This window comes from Anabrus simplex, chromosome 2, assembly GCF_040414725.1.
Source record: "Anabrus simplex isolate iqAnaSimp1 chromosome 2, ASM4041472v1, whole genome shotgun sequence".
Classification (NCBI taxonomy): domain Eukaryota; kingdom Metazoa; phylum Arthropoda; class Insecta; order Orthoptera; family Tettigoniidae; genus Anabrus; species Anabrus simplex.
Genome location: NC_090266.1, coordinates 1,220,848,030 through 1,220,874,425, shown reverse-complemented (window position 1 = coordinate 1,220,874,425; position 26,396 = coordinate 1,220,848,030). Strand labels below are relative to the sequence as shown.

The 26,396-nt window shown below is 38.8% G+C and overlaps 1 protein-coding gene across 3 annotated transcripts in view; it reads left to right on the top strand.

The window, feature by feature from the left end:
* Positions 1-26,396, top strand: part of Polr3D (RNA polymerase III subunit C53) — a 354,052-nt gene that overhangs the window by 229,263 nt on the left and 98,393 nt on the right. For 2 of the 3 annotated variants that reach the window (XM_067142235.2, XM_067142234.2), the window contains exon 6: positions 18,978-19,052. The exons of the other annotated variant lie outside the window; for it this stretch is intronic. In XM_067142235.2, coding sequence (XP_066998336.1) covers positions 18,978-19,052 — 75 coding nt within the window. The remainder of the gene's footprint in view (positions 1-18,977; positions 19,053-26,396) is intronic. 3 annotated transcript variants of the gene reach the window in all.

Below are 26,396 nucleotides of genomic sequence, written 5' to 3'. Positions count from 1 at the left end.
CAGTGTGACAATTTTACTTCCGGCCATTCTTTTGGCAAAAAGGATAAACATTTTATGTTTAAACATTAGGCAGACATGCTTGCTTTTGTTACCAAATTTAAGTGCTTTTACACCAAAATATGACAAAACAGCTGTAATATATTATCATTTTGTTTTCAGGTAAAGTTACTCCACCCGTAGCCACAGCCACAGAAAGAATGCTGTGCCCACGAGAAAGGAGACTAAAAGTTTGAAGTCCAGCCACAATAGACTTCTACAGGCCAAACGTGACTTAGTCTCACTCCAGGCAAAAATTTTCAAGCAGCCAAATAGGAGACATCTTGCGGAGCGCAGAGTGCGGATGAAGTTGCTAAGGTTAAAATATATGGCTGCCAAGAAAAGACAGACTGTTAAATATATATACTCTATAAACAAATGTATGTATTTAAAATCTGATTTCCCACTAAAAACATTCTGAGCTTGGTAAATTTCTTTGTAGCAGGATGCTACTCGGCCGGCCCCATGCTGTAGGGATGGTGTGCCTGCCTCTTAACCAGAAGTCCTGGGTTCGATTCCTGGCCAGGTTAGGGATTTTTATCTGGATATGAGGGCTGGTTCAAGGTCCACTGAGCTTAAGTGTTCATAAATGAGGACCTATATGAGGAGATAATGGCCACGACGATTCATCGTGGCCGACCACACAACACCTCACAATCTGCAGGCCTTCTGGGCTGTTGTGCCATGAGTTTCTTGTTTTTTGATGCTACTCATTCCACTGATAATTTATTTTAACAGTTTATGGACCTCCCCCAGTGGATTGTATAGTCCTAGCTGCCTGTGCACAAGAATGACCAAGGCTCAGAATAATTCAGAGGTGCCCACTCCTTTTCCATAGCAACTGGTATCCCAAATCTGAAAGAAACTTACTAGACCATTGTCCTGCTCTTTGGCTGAGTGGTCAGTATAGTCTCCATTGGTCCAGAAGGTCCAGGGTTCAATATTTTGACCTTAGATGGTTAATTACCCTGGCTTTGGACTTGATGTTTGTACTGTCCCGATCATCCCTGCAACTCTCACACCACTATACTCGACTACAGTAACCCACAGTTTCCCATCACAGGTGTTGCCACCCACCCTCGGAGGGTCTTTACCAGGCTAGCAATAGCCACACAAATTTTTAAAATATTTAACTAGACCACTTAGCCATTGCCTGTGGTTCAGAAACTAGGATGTGACTCCAGTCAGTCTCACCTTGGTAGAAAGGAGGTAGAACTGGTTTAGTCAGCAAAGAGGATGGATGCAGCGTTTCTGTTAGACCAGGACCTCTCGGGGTGTGCACTGCACGGCGCAAGGTGCAAGAGATGATTTCACTACTTTGACCGGGGTGCAAACCCCCACTCCGCTTTCCCTACATCTGCCTCACCCGTTTGGCCTCTCTCCACCTTCCCCGCTGTTTCTCCCCTCACTGTGATATGTTTACATGCGGTGAGTGGAGATACTTTGTTGTATGGGACAAAATTACCGGTGTTAAAAAACTCTTCCTTCAATTTGGTTTGAGCAGACAATTTATCTTATCCAGCCTCTTCTTTTCCTTTTTCTTTGCAATTATACCAGTAATGTCCAGAACAAGGCAGCAGTTCCGAGTGTGTTCTTTAAATCTTTACGATCAGAAATACTCACGCGCAATATAGTTTTCGTACACGTCAAAACAGAAAAACCTTTCACATGTGGAAGTGGAACTAGACATAGAAATAATCTTAGCTGCTTGTCAATGCAGCTTAGGAAAATCTTCCTCCAACAAATTATGGTAGAAATCGAGCAAAGTCTTTGTATTGAAAAATAGATCTTTTTGATGATCACATAATTATTGTGTTACAGATTAAGCATTTGGCTTTATCAGCACTACTGACAAAAAAGAACTTCATTTTGGTCCGTATTGAATCTAGATTTACACTATAAATTGAGGATAGTTATGTCCACCTTTTCAATACGAAAACAATGTGACGTCATTAACACATCACACATTTATTACCTTTCAAACATTGGGACCGGTTTCGGCATTATTTGTATGCCATCATCAGCCATAGGAAACTTAGTGACAAGGCCTAAGTACAATATTAACATAACTTACAGCATATATATATATATAAAAATGAACATATTCTTACAATGACTATTAAAATTTTTGGTGTACACCATAAAACCTTAGATTAAAATTGGTAGCATATTTTATGCGACATATTATGACTTTATACAATTATTTGACTAAAGTTAAAGCTTTTTGTCAGTTTTTATAAATATTACAAAATGTTAATAGAGCATCCAGATAACAATTTTCAATCTTTAAAAAAAAACTTTTATAACTACTAGGCGTTAAAGATAATGGTGCATTTGTTTGGTCGATATTTTGGCTGATATATATCTTGATTTCCTTGAACACACTAGAATAGAAAATAAGAAATTTAATAACATTCTCTTGTGGACCAGATTTGTTGATGATACGTTTATAGTTATGGACCAGCACATTTCAGACACACCTACCACCCTGGCACACCTTAATAATATTGATCCAGATATTAAGTTTACAATAGAATCCGAGGACAACAGAGCCCTTAACTTCTTAGATCTAACAATCACTCGGCTCCCGCATTCCTTTAAATATAAGATCTATAGAAAACAAACACACACCGCTACAAACATTCATAAGGACTCCATACACCCACCCAGCCAAAAGCGAGCAACCTATAATAGTATGATACACCGGGCTTTTAGCATTCCCATGTCAAAATCGGACTTAAATAGAGAACTAAAAACAATACGTAGTATTGCAGCCCATAACGGCTATAATCGTAGTTTCATAGAACGAATAATTTATAAGTTCAAGCACAGACCGAAATCAAACCTACAAAAAGAAATAATTAGACCAAAAGTCTACTCAACATTCACATTTAACCCTAATGTCTATAGAATCACAAACATTTTGAAGAATAAGATCAGCATCTCTTTTAAAACCAACAACAGAAATCTTGACATATTTCATAACGCTAAACTAGTCAACGCACCAAACCCATATGATAAATCGGGCGTATACAGATTTCACTGTAACAGCTGTAATAGTACATACATTGGACAAACAGGGAGATCCTTTAAGGTTAGGTACAATGAGCATGTCAACGCCATTAAATACAGGAGATTTTCAGCTATAGGACAACACATCAATGACTATAAACACAGTTTTCATGACATCAACCATGATATTGACGTCGTAGAAATAATGGAAAAAGGGCCCTTACTTGACATAACGGAACAATGTTTCATATCATTAGATCAGTATTTTAACCCGAATTATAATCTGAATGAGGTATCCGAAAAACCCACGATATTGTTTGATACGCTCATTTCAGTGATCAACAATCTAAAAAGACCAATAAATCAACCAGTACACAAAATGGTGCGCAATATGCTCATCTACCACCCCCTCCGTAATCCACGCCCTCCCGACCAATAACCTCGCATTATCGCGATTCCCCTTCCCCTACATAACATGCTCCACCCCTCTTCTAATACTCGTAGTCTGCTTTCTGCCTTTCCGGTAGACAGTTCCTCATCAGCTTCATTCTCGACAACATAGTGCTTAGGGTGAGTTTCTTAAACGAAAATAATGCCTATTAAACTTAGTTATTCTTACGCTAATACATAGTATATATATCTTTCTTCTTAGGTCCGTCTTGGATCAAGATATTTCTAGAACCTCAAAGACCTTGAATGTAATGGTCCAAGAAATTTTGGTTCACCAGTCCACTTCTATCAAGTCGATCTACATTTTATGAACATTAGCATAAGTGACGGAATATTACATTACGAACATTGCTCAACGACATTACATTACGAAATAAGAAATTTATTAAATCCAAAATCCACCTAAAATAGAGTGAACCTGCAATCAATTCTAAGAGGAACTGTTTTGCTCACTATATATCTTCACTGAAAAAAGGGACCTCTACAATGGACAATTAATGTTTTAATGTTTAAAATATCAGCCGAATTTATCATTTTATTCGACTTGTTATTAAATAACCAAACTATATTAACGCAAGTTATAGAATTACTACAGACTTATAATGTAACTTATCCCCATACCTAATACAAATAGGTCACTGTTTTCCAATCTGACAGTAGGCGATTTCATTTTAATGCATGTCAATTTAGTATTATCGACCAAACAAATGCACTATTATCTTTAACGCCTAGTAGTTATAAAAGTTTTTTTTAAAGATTGAAAATTATCTGGATGCTCTATTAACATTTTGTAATATTTATAAAAACTGACAAAAAGCTTTAACTTTAGTCAAATAATTGTATAAAGTCATATGTCGCATAAAATATGCTACCAATTTTAATCTAAGGTTTTATGGTGTACACCAAAAATTGTAATAGTCATTGTAAGAATATGTTCATTTATATATATATATATATATATATATATATATATATATATATATGTATGCTGTAAGTTATGTTAATATTGTACTTAGGCCTTGTCACTAAGTTTCCTATGGCTGATGATGGCATACAAATAATGCCGAAACCGGTCCCAATGTTTGAAAGGTAATAAATATGTGATGTGTTAATGACGTCACATTGTTTTTGTATTGAAAAGGTGGACATAACTATCCTCAGTTTATAGTGTGACAAAAAAGATACACAAGTTCCCAGTGTGATTGAAATGGACTTTCGGAGGTCCGTGCTTTCTTCAAAACAGGTTGCTCCGTTATGATGTTGTCCTGCGCTTATCTATTTCACTGATAAACAAGCTGTCTATCACTGAACGCTTCATCGCTCTCAGCGCACTACACCACCAGTCAAGCCGAGTCGGACTGATGCACAGTGCCTCTGCGCCTCGGTTTGCACACGTGAGATTTTGCGCATTGCAGAGGCCCTGTGTTAGACGCTTGAATGTTGTGGATAGATTTGTTGTAAAGAAAATGTTTGGAAAATATTATAGACTTTTCAATGCTATTGTATTTCAGTCTTGTACTCTAAAAATTGAAGCTTTTTGTCATGATTATAATCAAACAAACTACACGTCTCTTTTTCAGCTGAAGGACAAGAATCTTCAACTTTTAGAGTAAAAAATTGAAATGTAATAGTACTGAAAGGCAGAAAAGTCTAGATATTTTATAAAAAGAAAATTCTGTACAATGATTTTGTTTGTCAAAGCAGAACAATTATGAAGCTCATTACTGGTGGACAGATTTAGTGTTAAAGGAAGCACTGAATGACATTTTTGTCAGGGTCAACAGCAAGGATATGATAGTGCTAATGGGTGATTTTTATGCAAGAATTGCAAATATTCTGGGAACATTTGCTGGACTTCTCTGTTAGTATGGGATTATCAGTTACGAATTCATTCTTCAAGCATAAGGCTACTCAACATTGCACGTAGAAGGGTAGGGGCAGGTTCATACCTGAATTTGAATTCAGGAAACCTGATAGGGATTTATCTATATTCTGAGTATTTTTTGATGATTATCTGATCTGCAGGGAACTAAGTATCACTGGGCCTAGGATAGAGATTGTTAAATCTGGCCACAGAGGGATATGAGCAGGAAATCTTCAGGACAAGGAAATGAGACGACGAGTACACATGATATCTGAAATGTTCCAAAGAACAGTCAGTCATTCAGTTCAGGATTTTTTTTTTTTTGCTTTACGTCGCACCGACACATGTCTTATGGCGACGATGGGACAGGAAAGGCCTAGGAATGGGAAGGAATCGGCCGTGGCCTGAATTAAGGTACAGCCCCAGCATTTGCCTGGTGTGGAAATCGGAAACCATGGAAAACCATCTTCAGGGCAGCCGACAGTGGGGTTCGAACCCACTATCTCCCGATTACTGGATACTGGCCGCACTTAAGCGACTGCAGCTATCGAGCTCGGTCGTTCAGGATTCAAAGAGTGGGTAGCATACAGGGGTGCTGTTGAAGAAATGGCAATCAAATGCTAAGATAGAAAGAAAAAAAAAGCGAACATCTTGGTGGAATGATTTATAAAAAAATAAACAGTTTTATCAAAAACGTCTGTACCGTTGGCATCGGATCTGACAAAAATGGATCCCACAGATAAAATAAAAGGCATAATTTTTTTTCTCAGGGCTTGTACAGAAGTCTGGGCTTTGGTACATGTGCTTCAGGCCGTACCTAACCCACTGAAAATGACTAGAAGGATAGGAACTGCACCAAGGTATACCTTAAATGAAACTTCCACAATAATTTGGAATAAACAACTTATATTCTATAATGAATTTTTACATAGAGATTCCATTCATCAAACACTTGTAAGATATATGCAAATAAGACTGCACAGTTTCTCCCCACTAACACATGAACATATAACCAAAGCTAAGTCTGAAATAAAACATGACTCCTCTTCCTTGGCAACTGAAATGATTAAGAGAGTTGCTACCATCTATAGTACTCAACAAGTTCAAAAGTGGCAAACTTTGATGAATTTGTAGATCCATACACAGGCCTTGAAGATCATAACATTGACGCATGGTATTTTGATCTTAATCACAGTTATATGCTGTATCTTAGAGACAATTGCTGATCTGTGAATATATTAGATTTTTTTTTTTTGCGTCGCACCGACATAGATATGTCTTACGGCGACGATGGGATAGGAAAGGCCTAGGAAATGGAAGGAAGCGGCCGTGGCCTTAAATAAGGTACTGCTCCAACATTTGCCTGGTGTGAAAATGGGAAACCACGGAAAACCATCTTCAGGGCTGCCGACAGTGGGGCTCGAACCCACTATCTCCCGATTACTGGATACTGGCCGCACTTAAGTGACTGCAGCTATAGAGCTCGGTATATTAGAATTTCTGATGTACAGTACACATACATACAAATAATATCCTGCACAGAAAACCTTCCAGCTTCTAAATGTAATATATGAAATAAATTCACACTTAAATTGATGTTATATTGTCGTTTGCACCTGCAAAAAGTATGTGAAATATTTCAGCTGTGAACTTCAGCCAATGAGGTCATGTCATTTAAGGTTCAGTACTGTGCGAGAAATGTATGTGCTGCGGATCAGTATTTCCCCCGCAACTTTATCACATGGCAGTTTTTGCAGGCTCAATGACGATAAATATTGAGGGGTTGTGATACGTGAACTATCACTCAATGCCCCCATGCTGAACCACATTGTTATGACACAAACCCTCTTCATGAAATCAACTTTTAAACGTACAAAGAAAGTGTGTAAAAATGTAGGTAAGGAACTGCATACAGATGAAACATCGTAGAGCCCAAGAAGAATTCATGGGAAGATTTCGGCAATAAACTGGAGAGGACTGGTCAAGCGGCAGGGAACTATGGTATTGTGGACTGTCAGAAAGGGAGGGAAATGAATAGCATTTTGGGTAAATCATGTGAAATCATTGTAGGTGCTGGGGAATTACTGGACATATAGCAGGAAAATTTTGAAGAGCTTGTGAATGCAAAAGGGAATATTTCTACTGAATCCCCAACAACAGAGTTCATGGGGAGGTGTTCAAAAACAGTAAATTATAGTTGAAGCAGGAAGGAAAAGCAGCAGGAATAGATGAAATTACACCTGAAATCATGGAATATGCAAAAAAGCAGGGATAAAACAATTTATATCTTGACATTTGTATGTTTTTAGACCAACTTTGCTGTACGGGAGTGAAGGCTGTGTGGACTCAGGATATCTTATTCATAATACCAATATAAATGGTCCATTATTGGACATTATAAATTTTCCAGCTAACTCATTCCTGGTTGCCAGCATTTCGTCCCAGTGTGCTAAGTTGGGCTCATCAGTTGGTAAATAGCACACCCACCGAGGTGCATGGCTAGAGCATACCGTGGAGGCTACTGCGTAGGCTACTTGAAGATACCGGCAGTGCCAAATGCCCTATGAAAGACTTTGTCTCATTACCAAAAATTGATGCCTACCTGGCCATCATATGATATAGATATAAATGTCCAATAATGGACCATTTATATTGGTATTATAAATTTACTCGTTCGGGGCAAATATTTCTGGTTCCATATGGGAATCAACATCTATATCTTATTCATAAGTTAGAAGTAGCAAGCACAATCAGGTGGGAAGAATGGCAGTATGGTACTCAGAATAAGGAACTAATGGCTAAGGTAGGAATAAACTCTTTGGGTGAAACTGTATGTATAAACTGGCTGCAGTGGTTGGGTCATAGGAGGTGAATAGAGGAGGATAGGTTACCTAGGAGAATAATGGAGAAGATTATGGAGGTGCATAGCTAATTCACAGAGGCTTGCAGATTGAATGCTGAAAAGCGTAACAGCATACCTGCCAACCCTTCCGTTTCACCCAGAAATTTTCCATTTTTTAATTCGTCTTCCGATTTTCTGATTTTTTTCTTACTTCTTCCTATTTTTGACCAATATAACCTCCAGTGTGGTCAATAATCTTCCCCTAGGATAAGGAATAAATTCTCGTGTGCTTGTGTAATTTACGCAACCCCATTTTCAAGCGTATTAATTTGATGCTTTATTTCGTGTATGTATCATCTGTCGCCTTCGTGTGTGCTTTACAGTTGGGGATTCAGGACGGAAATCGTCCTACAAGCAACAGAGGCTAGCGACTGAGTTAATCGAGATGAAATAATGAGTTTGTTATTGCGTGTTTCGCGCACTGTTAACATAGTTTCTGCGTGTAGTTTCGTTGGAGTTGTAGGCCATGTGTTTTTTTTTTTTCTTGTGGTTCTGTGCCTTTCCCCCTGTCAGAGTCGTACGTTAATGTATGAGACACATTGATCTGCTTCATATCTGGTAGTTCCGCGTATTTCTGTGCATTTGTGCACTGTTGTCAAACCCAAGCTCCATGACACTACAACCCTTGAAGGGCCTTGGCCTACGAAGTGACCGCTGCTCAGCCCGAAGGCCTGCAGATTTAGAGTGTTGTGTGGTCAGCACGATGAATCCTTGCGGCCGTTATTCTTGCCTTTCTAGACAAGGTTCGTTTTTATCTTATTTTAATGAGTTGCATGTATTTTAGGGAGTTGTGACGGTGACAGTTTCTGCTATTTTCTCTTCACGTTACGGCCACAAACATAACAAATGTTATCTCCAAGTGTCCAGAGATACCTATAAACTTAAATTTCCATTCATTTTACAGTCTAATAAAGGGAACTTTTTTTTTTTGTATTGGCTTTACATCGCACCGACACAGATGGGTCTTATGGTGACGATGGGACAGGAATGGGCTAGGAGTGGGAAGGAAGCAGCCATGGCCTTAATTTTCCTGGTGTGAAAATGGGAAACCACGGAAAACCATCTTCAGGGGTGCCGACAGTGGGGTTCGAACCCACTATGTCCCAAATACTGGATACTGGCCGCACTTAAGCGACTGCAGCTATCGAGCTCGGTAAGGGAACTATTATGCATTTTGTTGTGTGTGTCGGTGTGATATAAATATTATTATTCGTATGTATTTGTCATAAATAAGAATGATTAGGTACATTTTCTTGCAACCATTTTTATGTTTTCGTAGTTTAAAATTTAAAATTTAATGGTCAGTTCACATCGTAACTGTAGATATGTATGCCTTCTATCCTGTCCTTTTTTCGCCTAAACCGTGGCGCAATATATGTGATGAAATCCAATAATTAAAAACTCTTCCTATTTTTTATTTCTGAAAGTTGGCAGGTATGGTAACAGTCTAAATGAAGATGTATTAATGATTTCTCACTTATCTCCCCTCATTTAGCAACTGGGAAAAATACTCGTTCACAAGCCTCTGTCGGGAACATACATTTCCTTGTTCATTGTTGTGCAAATGCAGAATCGCTGGCACGTTGTCATCGAGAACTCTAAGAACTGGTGGCTCATCTTCTCTTCTGTCACATGCCATATTGTGCAGAACAGCAGTAGCAACGACAATGGCTCGTGCTTTCTCGAGGGACACTCTCATTCCCAGAGATAGTACTGGAAATCGCCGTTTTCAAACTCCATATTGTCTAATACCATTATATTGGTATTATAAATTTACTCATTCCCTATGGGAATCAACATCTGTATTATCCATATTGTCTTTCGGCAACATTCCTAGTTCTAATTTGTGCTTCATTATAGAGGTTCTCAGCGGCTGAGTTGGGGTTAGTGAATGGTATTAGTAAATACGGTCTATATTCATAGCCACTGTCTGCCAATATTAAAAGATTCCTCCATTCATTCCTCTCAAGTCTGGCGTTCAAATGCCTGTTATTGAAAACAACGTGGTCATGGGTTGATCCAGGCCATCGCATGACAATATCCCGGATTTTCAGACTTCTATCACTCACTGTTTGAACATTGAGTGAAAAAAAGCCTTTTCTGTTCCAGTAATATTTGGCGTTATCACCCCCTGCAAATGAAAAAGAAAATGTCATTAATATCAAGCCGTTGTTTTCTTTCCACATCTACTGCACCTCTTAAGTAACTGAGGATAGGGTATACTAAAAAAAAGGAAAAGATGTCATTTAGGTATTGGTTTAAGTAACCTGTAGGGAAATCACATCTATTTGTCGTTAGGAGTTACTAACTAATCTACATTTAGTATTCTGGCTTGTTTAACATACACTGGCATGAGCTTTCTATCCCCTTATGTCAAGGATTGGTTGTGGTTGTACAATCCTTTAAATTGTACTTCATAAGGCCTTGTAGAGTATTGCAATACAGTTTCTTTCATTAAGAAGTTACCATTACAAATTTCATCTGAAATATATGATATAATTTTCACTGTATTGACTGCTTCTTAAAAAGATTACAGTATTAGCCCTATATTGAGTAACCTACCTGTTACTTTCTGTTAGTAATATTGTATATGCAACAAAAACTGCTTTGTAATACCCCACATCTTGCCTTTAATACTAAGGTATGATTCATCCAGTATGACACTGCTTTTGACGGATGATAGTCATGAATGAAATCTAAGACAATAGCTTTCTTAGTACGTACGCTTCAGCTGCTTATTGTGAACTACCTCTCAACTGTGAACATGCACATAACTTTATAACTACTATAAGGGTTGCAATGCTTTTACAGGGAAGAACCTTTTCCATGGGCGCCATCCCTCCCTGGAATTCTAAAAAGGTTGATGTTCAATTGTTTAATATCATACCGGATTATTTCATACACTGAATTTACTGACAGTCTTCTAGCATCTGTTATAACCAGAAGTTTCTGTAAACAATTTAATGTTGCTGATGTTATATTGGTTTTTATATTGAAGAAAATTGTCAATGTTCCCCCTCCCTGGAAATGTTCCTGCAGGCGCTCATTAGTCCTTTTCCTTCATATATTGAGTCTGGTCCTCGTACATTAATTATATGCATTAATATTAAAGAAAATATAATGAGTTGCATCTTTGTTGGACTATATTTGGGTAAAGATGACAAGTCCAATTAGTAATAAATAGCATACAAGTTGATAGACTTCCTAATGAAGGATAATGCTTGCTTCATTAGATCAGCCCTGGTAAAAATGTGATAGTGTGCTGAGTGACTGAGTATCTAGGTTATGCAATGTGTATAGCACCTATCTAGTGGTAGAGGAAACCCCAAAAGTCAATGGGGAAACTGTCTGACCATTAACAGCATGTCAATTACAAAGTGAAAGGAGGTCAACTGCCTGGGGGTAGGAGTTGGGAGGGGTTAAGAAACAAGAGAATGTTTACAGATTCAAAATGTAATCATGAGACGCACTTTCCCCATGGCAGCATTGCATTAAGATTCCAATATCAACATATTCCATAGGCTGGGCATATCTAGATCAAAGAACTCATTCTCACAAAGTGCTACATCTAGACTCTGGAAAAGGCTATATCAGGGCAGGAATATTTATGTAATATTCTAAAAGTGTTTCTGTACTTGCAGCACAGTAAATTAAGATCTGAGCTTCATTGCTAACTATCAGTGTAGCAGGTGTTCTTGTTCGGCAACCCAAGTTTACACAGTTTCCAGGATTGAAAATCTACAGCCTGTTTAGTCATTCGACCAGATCAGGAATGGAATGAATGAAGCCCTCATGTAGCAGAAAACCGGAGTATCCGGAGAAATAGCTGTCCTGCCTCCACTTTGTCAAGCACAAATCTCACACAGTGACCAGGATTTGAATCACGGAACCCAGTGGTAAGAGGCTGGCGCACTGCCGCCTGAGCTATGTGGGCAGTTTCTAGGATTTATATATATGCCATTTCATTGCCCTGATTACTTAAAACGGAATGTTAAAGTCGTCATTTGCCATGAATAACGCTAAAATTTTCGTATATCAAACAGCAGAATATACGAGTTAAAAGATACAGGTAAGTGGAATCAAAGTGGCCGTGACCGAGATGAATGTGTTAATTTCAAATTGTTAAAATCAACAGAGAGAACAATCGAACACAGTATTGAAATAAGCCACGGTGAATTATGAGAGACAAGTTACATGAGGAAAATAACAGATTTTTAAGAAGAAAATTCCAAAATTTACCGATAAAGCTAATCATAATACGAAGTCTTAGCGCTGTACATCTCAAATACATGAGATCTCAAGCAAAATATACAGAAGGAGAAAAAATATAACTGAAGGCATACTAGGATTGCACTGAAGATTAACAAGAGTTTCTTAGGAAAGACTTTAAGAAAATACTAAGATTTAAAGCATATTAACATTAAATAAGAAGATTTTAAGCTACCATTAATATCATTGAAACTACTGTAGCAGAACTTTTCACGTCATATTCTACCTTTCAAAACGTAGTAATAGTACAAGAAGGCTTAGTAACTAAAAAGATGATGAAATTAACATTGTCTTTGGATATGTTTTTCATGCATATGTCTGAAAACGCCACGATGGCCTGCTAAACTGGAGATAAGTTTTACGAATTATATTTAAAATTATGTTTTTACTGTCTTGTAGTGAGTTGTTGATTGTGTTGTTTAATAAGGAATAGGACGTTATATCTTTGAGAAGTGCTTTAAATATGTAGTTTCAACGGGAGTGTACTAATATTGATGTTTTAAGGAAAGTTATAGGTAGTCTTCCGAAATATTTAAACACATCCAAGTGTAGGGAAAGATGCGTACATCAATAAAGTGTTATGATAACAGTATTTCAGTTCATTCTGAAGGAGCTATACCAATGATAGTGTGTTTTGATGAATATGAAGTATGATACTGGTGCATATCAAGTTACAGGTTACCAAGGTCATAAATATCGACAACTTATTGCCAAACGTAAGTCAATATAGGTTAAATATAGTAATGTTTTGACAAGTGAAATGCATATTGCTAGGAATATGGTAGTTGTTGATCCACAAAATATTAATTTTACTGAGTTGAGAAGTTACGTGAGTGAGCTTTACATTGAATTGATTAAATAACATTTGCATATGTGGCGATATAAAGATATGATAAAAATATGAGGTAAGAAATGTGAGATTAATGAATAATATATTCTTGGATTTAGTAGTTGAAGAATTGTGATAAATATGACTACGTATGAGGAAAGAATTTGATGTAAGGTTAATTAATGAAAGATTAAGTAACTGCAATTATGGATCAAGGTTACAACAGATGCTAGTAATGATGTGGAATATGGAATAACCTATAATATGAGTTTATAATCGACTTGCATGTTAATAATAGATTATGGTCATCAAAAATAATTTCAAGTAACCTGTAATTAAGACTCTGATGGCGACTTCAAAAAGAATTTCATATTTTATTTAAGGTTTAAGCTTATTTAAGGTGAAATAGCAGATTATTGATGGCAGATACGATCTTAGTGTCTTCATTATGTTAGCCTATCACTATTAAAGAATTAGGAAGTTTCATCCATGGTATTCCTTGTTGACATGCAATCATATGATTGAATTTTATGAAGTAATATGACTTAAATACAACCAGTTAACTAACTTGTCGAAGCCATTTAGAAAAATTTTACCTATTTCTTAGGAAATATCTTTGAGTATATCTAGTCATGATTAATAATATTTTTTTATATTTTATGATAGGTAGACATTGAAAGCTACAGTAATGAAACAGATCTTATTCTGTGTATGTTTAATCAAATAATTTAATTGCGAACATCAAAGACGAATGAAATATTCTCTTTAAAAAAACATTCTTGGTAATCCTAAAGAATTTTATTTTATTCTTATTGTATAATTTCTATACTTTCAAGCATGTTAATTGAATTGTTTATTTTTTTAAATGTAAACATGAATTCTTGAATTTTTATCCTTCAATAAGAGGCATAGGAGATGTGAATTGTGATTTATGCAAGGTCAGGAAAATTTTTGTTAAGTAATTTCAATCCGAATAGACTTCAAGGAGAGGAATTTTTTTATTTACGAAAACAAGACCTTGGAATCTGCAATATTCATCCCAGTGATCACTGACCTGAGAAGAGCGATGTTGCCAGAACAGTGAGAATATGTTCTTTCTCCAATGTATTGCTTACCAGCATGAAGTAATGTGTAAATCTGACAATATCCTAGAAGTAGAACATAATGCTAGATTGATATAAGTTGAAAATTGATAGCTTACCATGTTCTTCAGCAAAAACATTTAGGGTAGTTCAGAGATATAGCGGATGTAAGATTACACTATATTGTGCAGATGGTATCTAATAATTACAATGATCATGGTTGAATTATGAATGGGATGATAAGCCCTTTCTTTTGTTTTATTTATAAGCACGTGCCCGTATGGAGTAAATCCGGTCAATGTAATTTGGGATGTTAAATACTGTTAAGGACTTCTTGAAAAGGTCAAATAAACTTAGCTTTAGATGAGTGGTATTCTCTGATGGAAATGGTAAAAGAATGTTGTGAACAATATGTTACCTCACTGTAATTTATGGCTGTACACCAACGTGTATCCTTGATTCACCACAACAGTTTATAAGTAGCAACAGGCTATTGAAGTTATGTGAAAATCTTTCAGCAGGCCTACATGTTCAGTATCAATGAAACATAATAACCACAGAGAGTAAAGGGTAATGGTAATGTATTTGCGATTGTATGGATGGACAATAGCTGAATCTAAATTCACATGAAATTTAAGTTATGACAGGTGAAAGGCAGCAAATAGGAAATAAGGGAAGAAACAGAAACCAGTAATGTGTAGATGGAGAATTCTACTGTATAACATTGCATATTTACCTGGAGATTGAATCCTTATATGAGTACAGTCCAATGCCCCAACAACTTTGGGAAATCGAGCAATCCTGTGAAATTCCATCTGTACACTGGGGATTTCACGTTCGATGTGTGGCAGTCTAATAAACTGAGATCGCAGCCGTGCAATAGCCCAGGTGACTTGTTTCACAATTGAATGTGCTGTTGATTTACTAACACCACCAAAATCACCAGTAGCTAGGAACATTGTCCCAGTTGCATAAAACCACAATGTTAGCAATAGGTGGTTCATGGGTGAGACTGCAAAATTCCTACAAAAAGAAAATGGATACACTTGATTTCAAGGGAAAATAGGTTTCCATACTTCATATACAGGCTTCCTCAGCACACAATGTAATTTATTATAATTTATTAGGTTAATTTAAAGTATCTGAGCACATAACAGTAATAAAAATAGTTCTAATTTAATAATACAGTAATATGTTAAATAAACTTAATCCTGGAACCGCTCAGTTTTCATTCATCTAGCAAAACTAACTCCTTGCAGGCTGTAACATAACCTGTCCTTGTTGAACCATCTAACCTAAAAGTCGTTCAACACAAACATGAACACAAATATGAGCAAGGGAACAAGCTAAATGTTTGATCTTGCCATAAATCTCAGTTGGTTGCGAATGTATACGGTACACATCTTTGCTGAACATGTTCTCAAAGTAATTAAATTTCTGTTCAGAATAACACTATATAGCATTGATTCTTAAATCTCTTCAGTGATAATTGCGTGGCTCCAAGAATTATGTCAAACTACTAATACAATAACGTAACTTACCGATCACTGGCGTTTCGCAGTTCATCTTCAATTAATCCTAATAGGTAGAGAACAGTTGGCTTTATAAGCCTGAATCTGCAAAAAAACTCGGCATCAGTCCAGATATAGAAATGTTCTGGTCTCCCTCGTATCCGCCGTAGGGGACGCCTAATTGGTACTAATTGTTCATCGTTGTCATAATCATCAACAAGATCAGCAATCTCAAGAAGCTCATCCATGATTAAAACCTAACCTAAAATCATACAGAAATACAAAACAGAATTACGTATACCATGACATAGAATCTTAAGTTGGTGTATCCTGCTGAGTTTTTACGTACTGCAATACAATACCGATCCCGAATGCTGTCACTGTGTCTTGTTTTTCATCAACAAGTTGAGATAACAAAATGAAAGTAGCTTGAAATACAATCAACAGTTTTCAGCTCTCGAGACTTGCTTGGCAGGTAAACGTTTAAGAAACAGATCAGATGTAAGGCTTTTCAGGCGTTTGCTCTATTAACCAGTGTTTCGTCTTAGGTCTGACACTAGACTCATCAGAGTGGGATGTGTCAGATCCTACCCACTGACACTGGGGTGTATGCAGGTGAACTTACCAGAAGCTCATTAAGAGGCACAGTCTGATAACTGCATAATGGAATTATTGTTCTCAAACTAATTAAATTTCAGTTCGGTTAATAGAGCAAACGCCTGAAAAGCCTTACATCTTATCTGTTTTTTGACACACTCTATTGGTGGAAAATTATCTAATTCCCTCCTTGGGAACTTAGAATTTCCATTCGGAACCTCACGTGCCAAGTTGATGGTAGGTGTATCGGGGAGGAACTCAACCACTGTATTTATGCTTGCTTCATAAGATCCTTTCAAGCACCATTTCAACAAGAACCTCGGCTATTTTACAGTGTTCAACCCATATCACTTAATATGATATAAATAAACATACAAGGGGACAAGCCGATATAAAAAGAACTTTCCAATAAAAACACTTTGCTTGTCAATATCAACCTGCAGTGACATATACACATAATTTATTTATCTTGGTTAAATTGGACATTGTACTAAAATTCTTCATCTGTTAAGTCCAAGTTGAAGCCCTATTAGAATATTCTACTTTCTATTGTGTATATAGTCGTGAGGAACAACTTATGACTAAGTGTTTGTTTACTTCTATTAACATGTCAAACATAGCTACAACGCCTCTTTAAAAATTAATCAGACTGTTCTACAGATTAAAATATGACAGATCAAAAGCTGATCATTATATTTTACTGCAAAAACCAAAATTTATTTTAACATGTCATTCTTTTTAAATACAATTACTAAGATGTACACCTTATAAAAATCAACCACTATTCTATTAATGACTATCAGCTTGTACTTGTAAATATTTCTTTAGTTTTAATATGTATATATTCTAATTTTACTAGTATGATATTATTATAAGGGTCATGATTAATGTATTTTATTGTCTTTGTATAATTTATCCTAGGCTGATGATGACATGTAGTTTTGTCGAAACCGGTACCAAAAGTTCATAAACGTGATGATTCAACAGAAATGTAGAACTTTTCACGTAATATATAGTATTGAAAAGGTGGATCGTATTATTTGCTTTGTTTATTGTCAATGAAGTGCTGTTGAGAAGTTCCAAAGTGGTAGGGCAGTTGTGCCTTAGTTACACATTTACTGTATGTACAGCATAATGAATATGCATTGATTCATTGTGTGATGTTTGTAGCCTCTGTGGCTCAGACGTCAGCGAATCGGCCTCTCACCACTGGGTTCCGTGGTTCACATCCCGGTCACTCCATGTGAGATTTGTGCTGGACAAAGCGAAGGCGGGACAGGATTTTCTCCAGGTACTCTGGTTTCCCCTGTCATCTTTCATTCCAGCAACAGTCTCCACTATCATTTCATCAGTCAGTCATTAATAGTTGCCCAGAGGAGTGCTACAGGCTTCGGCAGCCGGCACAATTCCTATCCTCGCCACAAGATGGGGGCTTTGTTCATTCCACCCCTGACGCGGTCATTGACTGGAAAACAGGTTGAGGTTGTCATTCTTTTATTCATTGTCTGATGTTTGTAGCTAAGAGTCAGAAGTCTCATGCCATACCAACAAGCTGCTGTGACTTCTTGTCAGACGCAGATAGTATACGTTGTGTTATCGTTGACTACTATTTGTAAGATTAATCTAAAGAATCTGAGTACTACACTGTAGAGGCCCTTAAAATGGGGCAAAACTTGCCTGCTGTATATAATGATTATTTAATAAATAGCATTGACTGGTTGGTTGTTTTGCATTAACTGGAATTCCTGTTTAGCGATATACAGCTTCTGAGGATCCAGTTGCTTGAAGTGCTGAACACAAATAAAATATTTTGAAAATGTTCTTGAGATATTTAGGCCTGGGGTGAGAAACAAGATAGTTTTAGTTTCTTCATGTGTGATTATTGAAATGGAAATTTGGACTTCTCTTGAAAGAATCATATTTGTAGTTTTTCTATCCAGAATGGAGGAATCTTGGTTACCTTATTGACTTCACCCGACATGTGTGCTGTATAAAACTCATTTGCAGTCAACTTAACTTACTACGTTGATGTTTTCATCCATTATTCTTCCTGTCACTGGAGCATGTCGGGGTTACTAATTATGTTTTAAGAGTACACACAACACTGACTTGACTTGACCTCTTCCCTATATCCAACTGTTAGTTCAAATCAAATTCCTACTAAGAGGGACAACTAATTACATTCCCTTTTTTTCTCCTTTTTTTTTTTTTTTTCAACCTGGCTAAGATTTTTTATAACAACTTGTTGTTAACTCATGTCATGTCTGCCAATGGGCAGCCTACAAGTGCATGAAATTTTGGTGGCAATCTCACTTATACCATGTTACTTCTGTTCACAGCTATTAGGAAAGGCAATATATTTAATTGAGTACTGTAGTTACTATTATCTATTAATATTCCTCTGTTATTATATTCATGTTTGCAGATGTTGCACCTAAGAAGGAAGTGAAATCTGAGGTGAAGACTGTTAAAAAAGAGATTGTGATAGATGGTGTTAAAAGTAAGTATTTGATAAATGCATGTTGTTATTATGACCAACAAGGACCAAGGGTTGGGGTAAAGTATAATTATTCAAACTAATTAGAGGCTTTATTGTGAGCCAATCAATTTAAAAACTCAGAAATATTCCTCACAATGAAAATGCTGTGTACCATACAGTGGTCATTTTCACCCCCCTCCATTGTGTGAGTGACAGCTGAGAGGCGGACACATGAAACCTAAATAAAATGCTATTTGCTTTACGTCGCACCGACACAGATAGGTCTTATGGCGACGATTGGATAGGAAAGGCCGAGGAGTGGGAAGGAAGCAGCCGTGGCCTTTATTAAGGTACAGCCCCAGCATTTGCCTGGTGTGAAAATGGGAAACCACGGAAAACCATCTTCAGGGCTGCCGGCAGTGGGGTTCGAACCCACTATCTCCCGAATACACATGAAACCATGTAGAGTTTTATTGCTAGTGATGACAAATAAAGGTCCATGTTGGTTATACTGTGTCTGTCCCATCCAATATGTGTGAATTGAAGTGTGGTTGAATTGCACCATTTTATTAACAGCCTATGTTCCTCGTAGCCCAACAGTTAGTGTACTATGGTTATAAGGGCTTGGGTTTAGAATACATTGTAAGAGCAAATATTTGATTTCTCTTTATGCTTGGGTCACTGGATGTTAAGGCTAAAATCGTCTGAAACTTTTAATGTATGATTTTCAATATGTACAAAATTAGCTACGTCGATGCCTTCCTTAGAATCATAAATGGGCTGATGACCTAGATGTTAGGCCCATTTAAACGACAAGCATCGTTGTCAGACCCACCTGTGAACTGATCGCAGCCATATTTACGTTTCATGAAGGAAACGCACAATGTGGGCATAGGGAGCAATAGAATGGAAAGTCAGGGACAAACACACTGCCCACTCCATCACATCCTATGTTCCTTTCCTTATTAACCTTGTTTATATTTTGTCTTTCCCATTTGTGCCTCTCTTTCATTTCCTACATCAAAAAAAGGAGAATTCAAGATGAAGTTCCAAAGTAGTGACAAGCTTTTTGCCAGAAGGTCTGCAATTGATGAGGGGAGTGCCTGTCTCTGTGCAAACACTAGCCTGTTATTGTTTGCGTGTTCATATTCTCATTTGTCGCTTCTTATATTTGGTTATATTTTCTGTACACTTCTCGGTTTCATTTTTGTTTCTTATGTATTTTTTATTAATAAATATTTTGAGACAAGCTCTCATTTACTTTGAATAACCAGTGATGAAAAATAATTATTGGGCTCAATTAAAACCAGAAAAATATTTAACTCCTTTACAGTTACAAATATTTTTTCAACAAGTAATTTGTAAAATTATAATTAAAATTACTTCATGGAACACTAGTCTTACAGAAATTACAGCGGTTTTTTTTTTTTTCTGCGTGGGGTTGGAATGATACCAAAGTTCACAAGGAAAAAAGAATTGCTGCTTTTTTCTTTTTTAAGCATAGAGGCATTAAGTGGCTATCTTCATTGACGTTAAACATGATGCCTATCCCCTGCGGGTGGGGGACGCACATGTAGAATACAGCCGCGGTATCCCCTGCCTGTCGTAAGAGGCGACTAAAAGGGGCGACATAGGCGCGGACATGGATTGTGGTTTGGCATCATGTGTTGGCCCTCCTGTGATTGGGAGAGGCTGAATACATCCACAGGTAATCCCTGCCTGTCGTAGAAGGCAACTAAAAGGGTCATGTGGCCATGGTCCTCTCTTAACTTTTTATTGTTTTTTTGAGGGTCAGTTGTAGACCATTTCAAAATTGTTGATGTGTGTGCTGCTCGGAGATGGCCCTCCTACGTGTGCGACTACGCTCGAAAGCCTGTGTCAGTAACCACCCAGGAAGCGGCGTGTGGGAGTGTCATGTACCCGGGCAGTAGTATCCGCCTGACAACACAGGTCCCTGCACAGCCGAATGCCAGAGGAACATATTCTTATTCATTATTTTTTATTTATTTTTACATATATTTAGTGCTCTGTACACACTATGGGGTACATGCTATTGCGGGCGACTGAAGGAAGGGAGTCCTAGTACTCATTGCCTCAGTCCTCCCGTATTAGGCATCTTCCAACATCGGACCCCGGGCAGTACCGGCTATGACCAGGTGGGTATTACCTTGGCTGCTTGGTTCAGCTACAGAGACCCCTGATCGGAGCGGGTGACATTCGAGGAGGATGATTTCAGGCATGGCGTCGAAACAACTTCCCCCTGCCTCCTCGGGTAGTTCGCTACCCAAGTCCTTAACTTTTGATTCCCTAAGGGGGGGCAACCCCTTGGGAACAAGCGCAACATATTAGTCGGGTTCCAGCTTCCCTAGGTTCCTGCTTGCTACCAGAACCAATGGGCATGATTTCAAGCTGGTTAAATCGATTCTTTTCAGTCGACACATCAAAGGTGTATACGGTGAACTTGAGGATTTGAAGATGCACAATGGTGGTTTGCTTCTGAAGATGAGCACTACGCTTCAAGCAGAACGGTTGCTTAAGTGCGACCATTTTGGCAACATTCCCGTCAAAGTGGAAGAGCACAAAACCTTGAATCTTGTTCGTTAAGTTATTTACCACTGTGATCTCGTTCTGAACACTGACAATGAATTGTTGGAAGACGTGAAGCACCGTGGTGTGACCCACGTCTGGCGTATCACACGCAAAGCCAATGGTGAAGACATTGCCACGGGTGCGTACATAGTCTCCTTCAAATTGTCAGTGTTGCCAGAGAAATTCAAGGTAACAACCTATTGTTGCGATGTGAGGCTGTACATCCCGCCTCCTATGCAATGCTTTCAATGCCAGAGATTCGCACACATGGTATCTCGTTGTTCGAATCAGTCTGTGTGTGGTACATGTGGAAAAGTAGCTCACAGCGTGGAGGATTGTTGAACTCGGTACAAGTGCACTAACTGCTCTGGTCTTCATTCTCCTCGAGATCGGAACTGTCCGACCTATCTGAGTGAGAAGAAGATCCAGGAGATGAAGACCCTGGATGGTATTTCCTACCATGAAGCGTGCCGTAAGTTTAATTCTCTGAATGCACCGGCCAAGACACTAGACTTCAGCATGATAGCACAGTCTCTCCCAGGTTCCTCATTTTCAACTGTAACACCTTTTCAGAAGGTCACTGCGCCCAAGGTGGCAGTTGCTCCTGTGAGCAACGCTGCAAAGAGAATGAGCTCAAACGTCTCCTTCCCTCACAAGGTTGGCGAAAGCCGCGCCTAAACCGGCGGAGGCAGCATCGTTGAAGAGGGCTGGAAAATCACCTCCCAGCAAGTCTAAACAAGAATAAACGCCAGGGAAGAAGAGCACCCTTACCAGGCATTCTTCCACGTCTCCTACGAATGGGGCCTCACGCTCTCCACCTGGAGGCTCTGATTCTGCGCCACCGGGTTTTCCTTCTGGAAAACCTGCGCGCTCCCCTCGTAGGAAGAAACTCCGCCCCCAGATTACGTCGAAGAAATTCAAGGCATGCATCACCTCGTCTCCTGCATCACCTCGTCTCATGACGAGGTGATGCACATGGAGCATTTATCTCCATCTTCGGATGGAGATGCGAGTGTAGGTTAGGTAGCATTACGTTGCTTCTAACCTAATCACCAGAAGTCCACACCCACACTATGGCACTGTTACAATGGAACTGTAACGGTTATGATAGGCATCTTGCTGAGCTGTGCCAGCTCGTTAGTGAGTATTCGGCGAGTATAGTCTGTATTCCGGAAACAAATTTCAGACCCGGTCATCATATGGTATTGTGAAATTTTCGACTATACTCGACAGAATGACATAATGCTGACCAGACTTTCGGTGGCGTTGGCATTTTTGTCCGTTCTGATACCTACAGCGAAGCGATTCCACTAAGAACTCCGCTGGAGGCTGTAGCAGTTCGTGTTCCGCTGCGTGTCATAGCAACAAACTGTAATGATTATTTTCCACCCGGCCAGCCCCTTAGCATAAATGATGTCATTGATCTTATAGATCAGCTTCCTTGTCCCTTTTATTGGGAGATTTTAACGCCCATCACCCTGTATGGGGCTCTGATGCGCCTTACCTCAGGGGAAGGGAGTTGGAAACATTAATAACAGAGCTGGATTTATGTCTTTAGAACACAGGCGAACCAACTCATTTCAGTGTACGTTACGGCACATACTCTCGCATAGACTTAAGTCTATGCAGCCGAACGTTGGTTCCGCTGTTTTGAGGGAATACACACTTTGTTACAACAAAAAATCCGTCGAGGCTCCTCCTCGATGGATTCTTAAACATGCCGATTGGCCAAAGTTCACATCCCTAGCTGTCTTTAATGCCGATACCACGCGGACCGTAGACGGCGAAATAACTTGCATAACACAAGTTGTCCTTACTGCTGCTGAGGAGTCCATTCCCTACTTCTCAGGCCTCCTCACCAAAAACTCGTTCCTTGGTGGAACGAAGAAATTGCAGCAGCTATCAAAGAACGCTGTTAACTCCATAAACGTTATAGTAGGCAGCCTACTGTGGCCAACATGGTAACATTTAAGAAACTCCGCACTAAGGCCCAAGTTCTTATTCGCCAAAGTAAGAAAGCTTCGTGGGAGAGCTATGTGTCGTCTATGACGTCACATACTCCATCATCTGAAGTGTGGACTAAGCTTCGACGTATTTCGGGTATCCAAGTACCATCTTCTGTATCGGGAATTTCAATTTCAGGCAATCTCGTCACTGAACCTCTCTCAATTGCTAACAATCTCGCAAGTCATTTCGCGAATGTGGCTGGCTCTGGGAATTGCCATCGTGATTTCGTCGCTCTGAAGCGGGCGGCAGAACATCACCACCTTAGTTTTGCCACTCACGCTTCCGAGGCTATAACATGCCCATTACAGAGTGGGAACTCCGCAGTGCCTTGGCGCTTTGCAAGGACACTTTTCCTGGGCCAGACAATGTCCATAATCAGATGTTAAAACACCTTAGTGAGGATAGTCTCTTATATCTCCTTCGCGTGTTCAACCGAATCTGGATAGAGGTTGAGTTTCCGTCTCATTGGCGAGAGTGCATAGTAATTCCTGTCCTCAAGCCTGACAAGGATCCTAACTATGCAGGAAGTTACAGACCGATTTGTCTTACAAACTGCCTGTGTAAGCTATTTGAGAGGATGTGTGGTGTCTGGATAAACAAGGACTATTGTCTGAGTACCAGTGTGGTTTTCGAGCCGCTCGCTCGACCACTGACCATTGGGCATGCCTGGAGAGCTCTATCCAGGATAAGTTTCTCCGCAAGCAGCATTTGGTAACTGTTTTCTTTGACATGAAAAAGGCCTATGACACCACATGCCGATATGGTATCATTTCAGTCCTGCATCAGTGGAGATTCCGAGGTAACTTGCCGGTATTTATTGCAAATTTTTTGTCCCTCCGTCTATTCCATGTCCGAGTAGGGAGGATATATTTGCAACACCACGTTCAAGAAAATGGAGTCCCACAGGGATCGGTTCATAGTGTCACTCTGTTTGCAATTGCCATAAACTGTATTGTTGCTGCTGCTGGTTCAGCAGTAATATCGTCGCTACATATGGACGATTTTGCTCTGCACTATAGCTCGCGCAATATGGCAGTCACCGAGCGACAATTACAGCAAGCTATTAGGAGAGTTGAGCAGTGGACCTTCGAACATCGCTTTCGGTTTTCCACCACAAAGAACTCTGTTGTCCACTTTTGCCTGCAAAGTACTCTTCACCCACATCCTGAGCTTTATTTAGGGAATGTCGCGATTCCTGTAGTTGACACTTACCACTTTCTTGGGCTCCTTTTCGATAGTACATTATCGTGGGAGCCACCCGTGCGGCAGCTAGAAGTGCAATGCACCAAGAGGCTTAATCTCTTGAAGTTTCTTAGCAGTACTAATTGGGGAGTTGACCGTACGTTGCTCCTATGTTTCCACACTGCACATATTTTATCCAGCTTAGACTACGGCAGTGCAGCATATGGCTCTGCAAGACCAAACGTTCTTGGGAGATTGAACAGTATCCATCAATCCATCACAGCGGGGTTAGGTTGGCGACGGTAGCTTTTCGAACAAGCCCCATAGCTAGCCTGCTCGCTGAATCTGGTGTGCCACCTTTACACCTGAGGTGCCAGCAGTTCCTTCTGTTGTACGCTGCAAATTTGTGACAGATGCCACTTCACCCAAGCTATGTATAGACAAGAAAAGGTTTCACCTTATCAATACAGTTTTTATTGTAAGAATTAGCTTACAGGACCGGTTTTGATTTTAGTCATCATCAGCTGAACATGAATACCTTTACATATGTGTCAAGCATTAATTGGTATTGCCCTTTCTAAAGGGAGATGCCGTAGGAAAGCATTATGTCTGAGTGTCCAAATTGGGCATATTAAGTGTAAAATGATTATATATTATAATTTTGGCATTCAGGTACGTGGGTATAAAGCTATCTCCTTCAGGACTAGAATTTGTATATGAAACCTAACTTAAGCTTAAATCTAAGTTACAAATACATTAAACACATTAAAATACACAGTACATGTTAAAATCCTTTAAAATAATTAGTATAAAACATTTCATGGAAATGATTGTGTGTGTCTTGCATGTATCTTCATTCTCGTTTTGACTTCAATGTTGTAAATAATTCAGTGCATGCGTTTGTAGGCAATGTTGTAGTTCTCGTAAGAGGTCTTATTATTTACTTAAATAATGTCTTCACTTATATGTGTGGTAAAAAAGCTATGTGTGCAGCTGTGAGTGGAATATTATTTTTTAAATCTCGGAAGCAGATGAGGTCTAGGTCATGCGTAAGTATTTCTTGATGCAGAGTTGTAGTGGTGGCTCCTGCCTCGTCTATGACTGTGTGCTGATATATATTATCTGTGGAAGACGAAAATAAAGTGTGAATAGAGAGTTATAAGTTTGTGTGTGTGTGGTGTTTTTTTTTTTTTGCCATGGCTGGGTTGCGTTTGATCTGAGAGCTTGGCATGTACTACTTCGCATTCTCCTTATGTTTGTCTGCTGTTGTGAGGGGAGTGGATAGAGGGGTAGGGAGAGTTGCTGTTGTGGGGGTAAGGGTGGAGCTGGGCGTGTCGTTCGACGGTACTATGGTGCGTGTTATGTTCTCTTTGTTGATTATTTTGAAGTAGTCATTTTTTAAGGCGGGGATGGCTTTATTGAAAATGATGTTAGTTTTTTCTGTAATTTCATTTATGTTGTAATTGGAATTGGCGTATTGATCTAACGATATGTAAAACTCTTCTGTTATATCGAGCAAGGGGCCCTTAGGATTTATATTTAATATTTTCATGTCATTTGTAATGTTCGTGAAGCTGTGGTTATAGT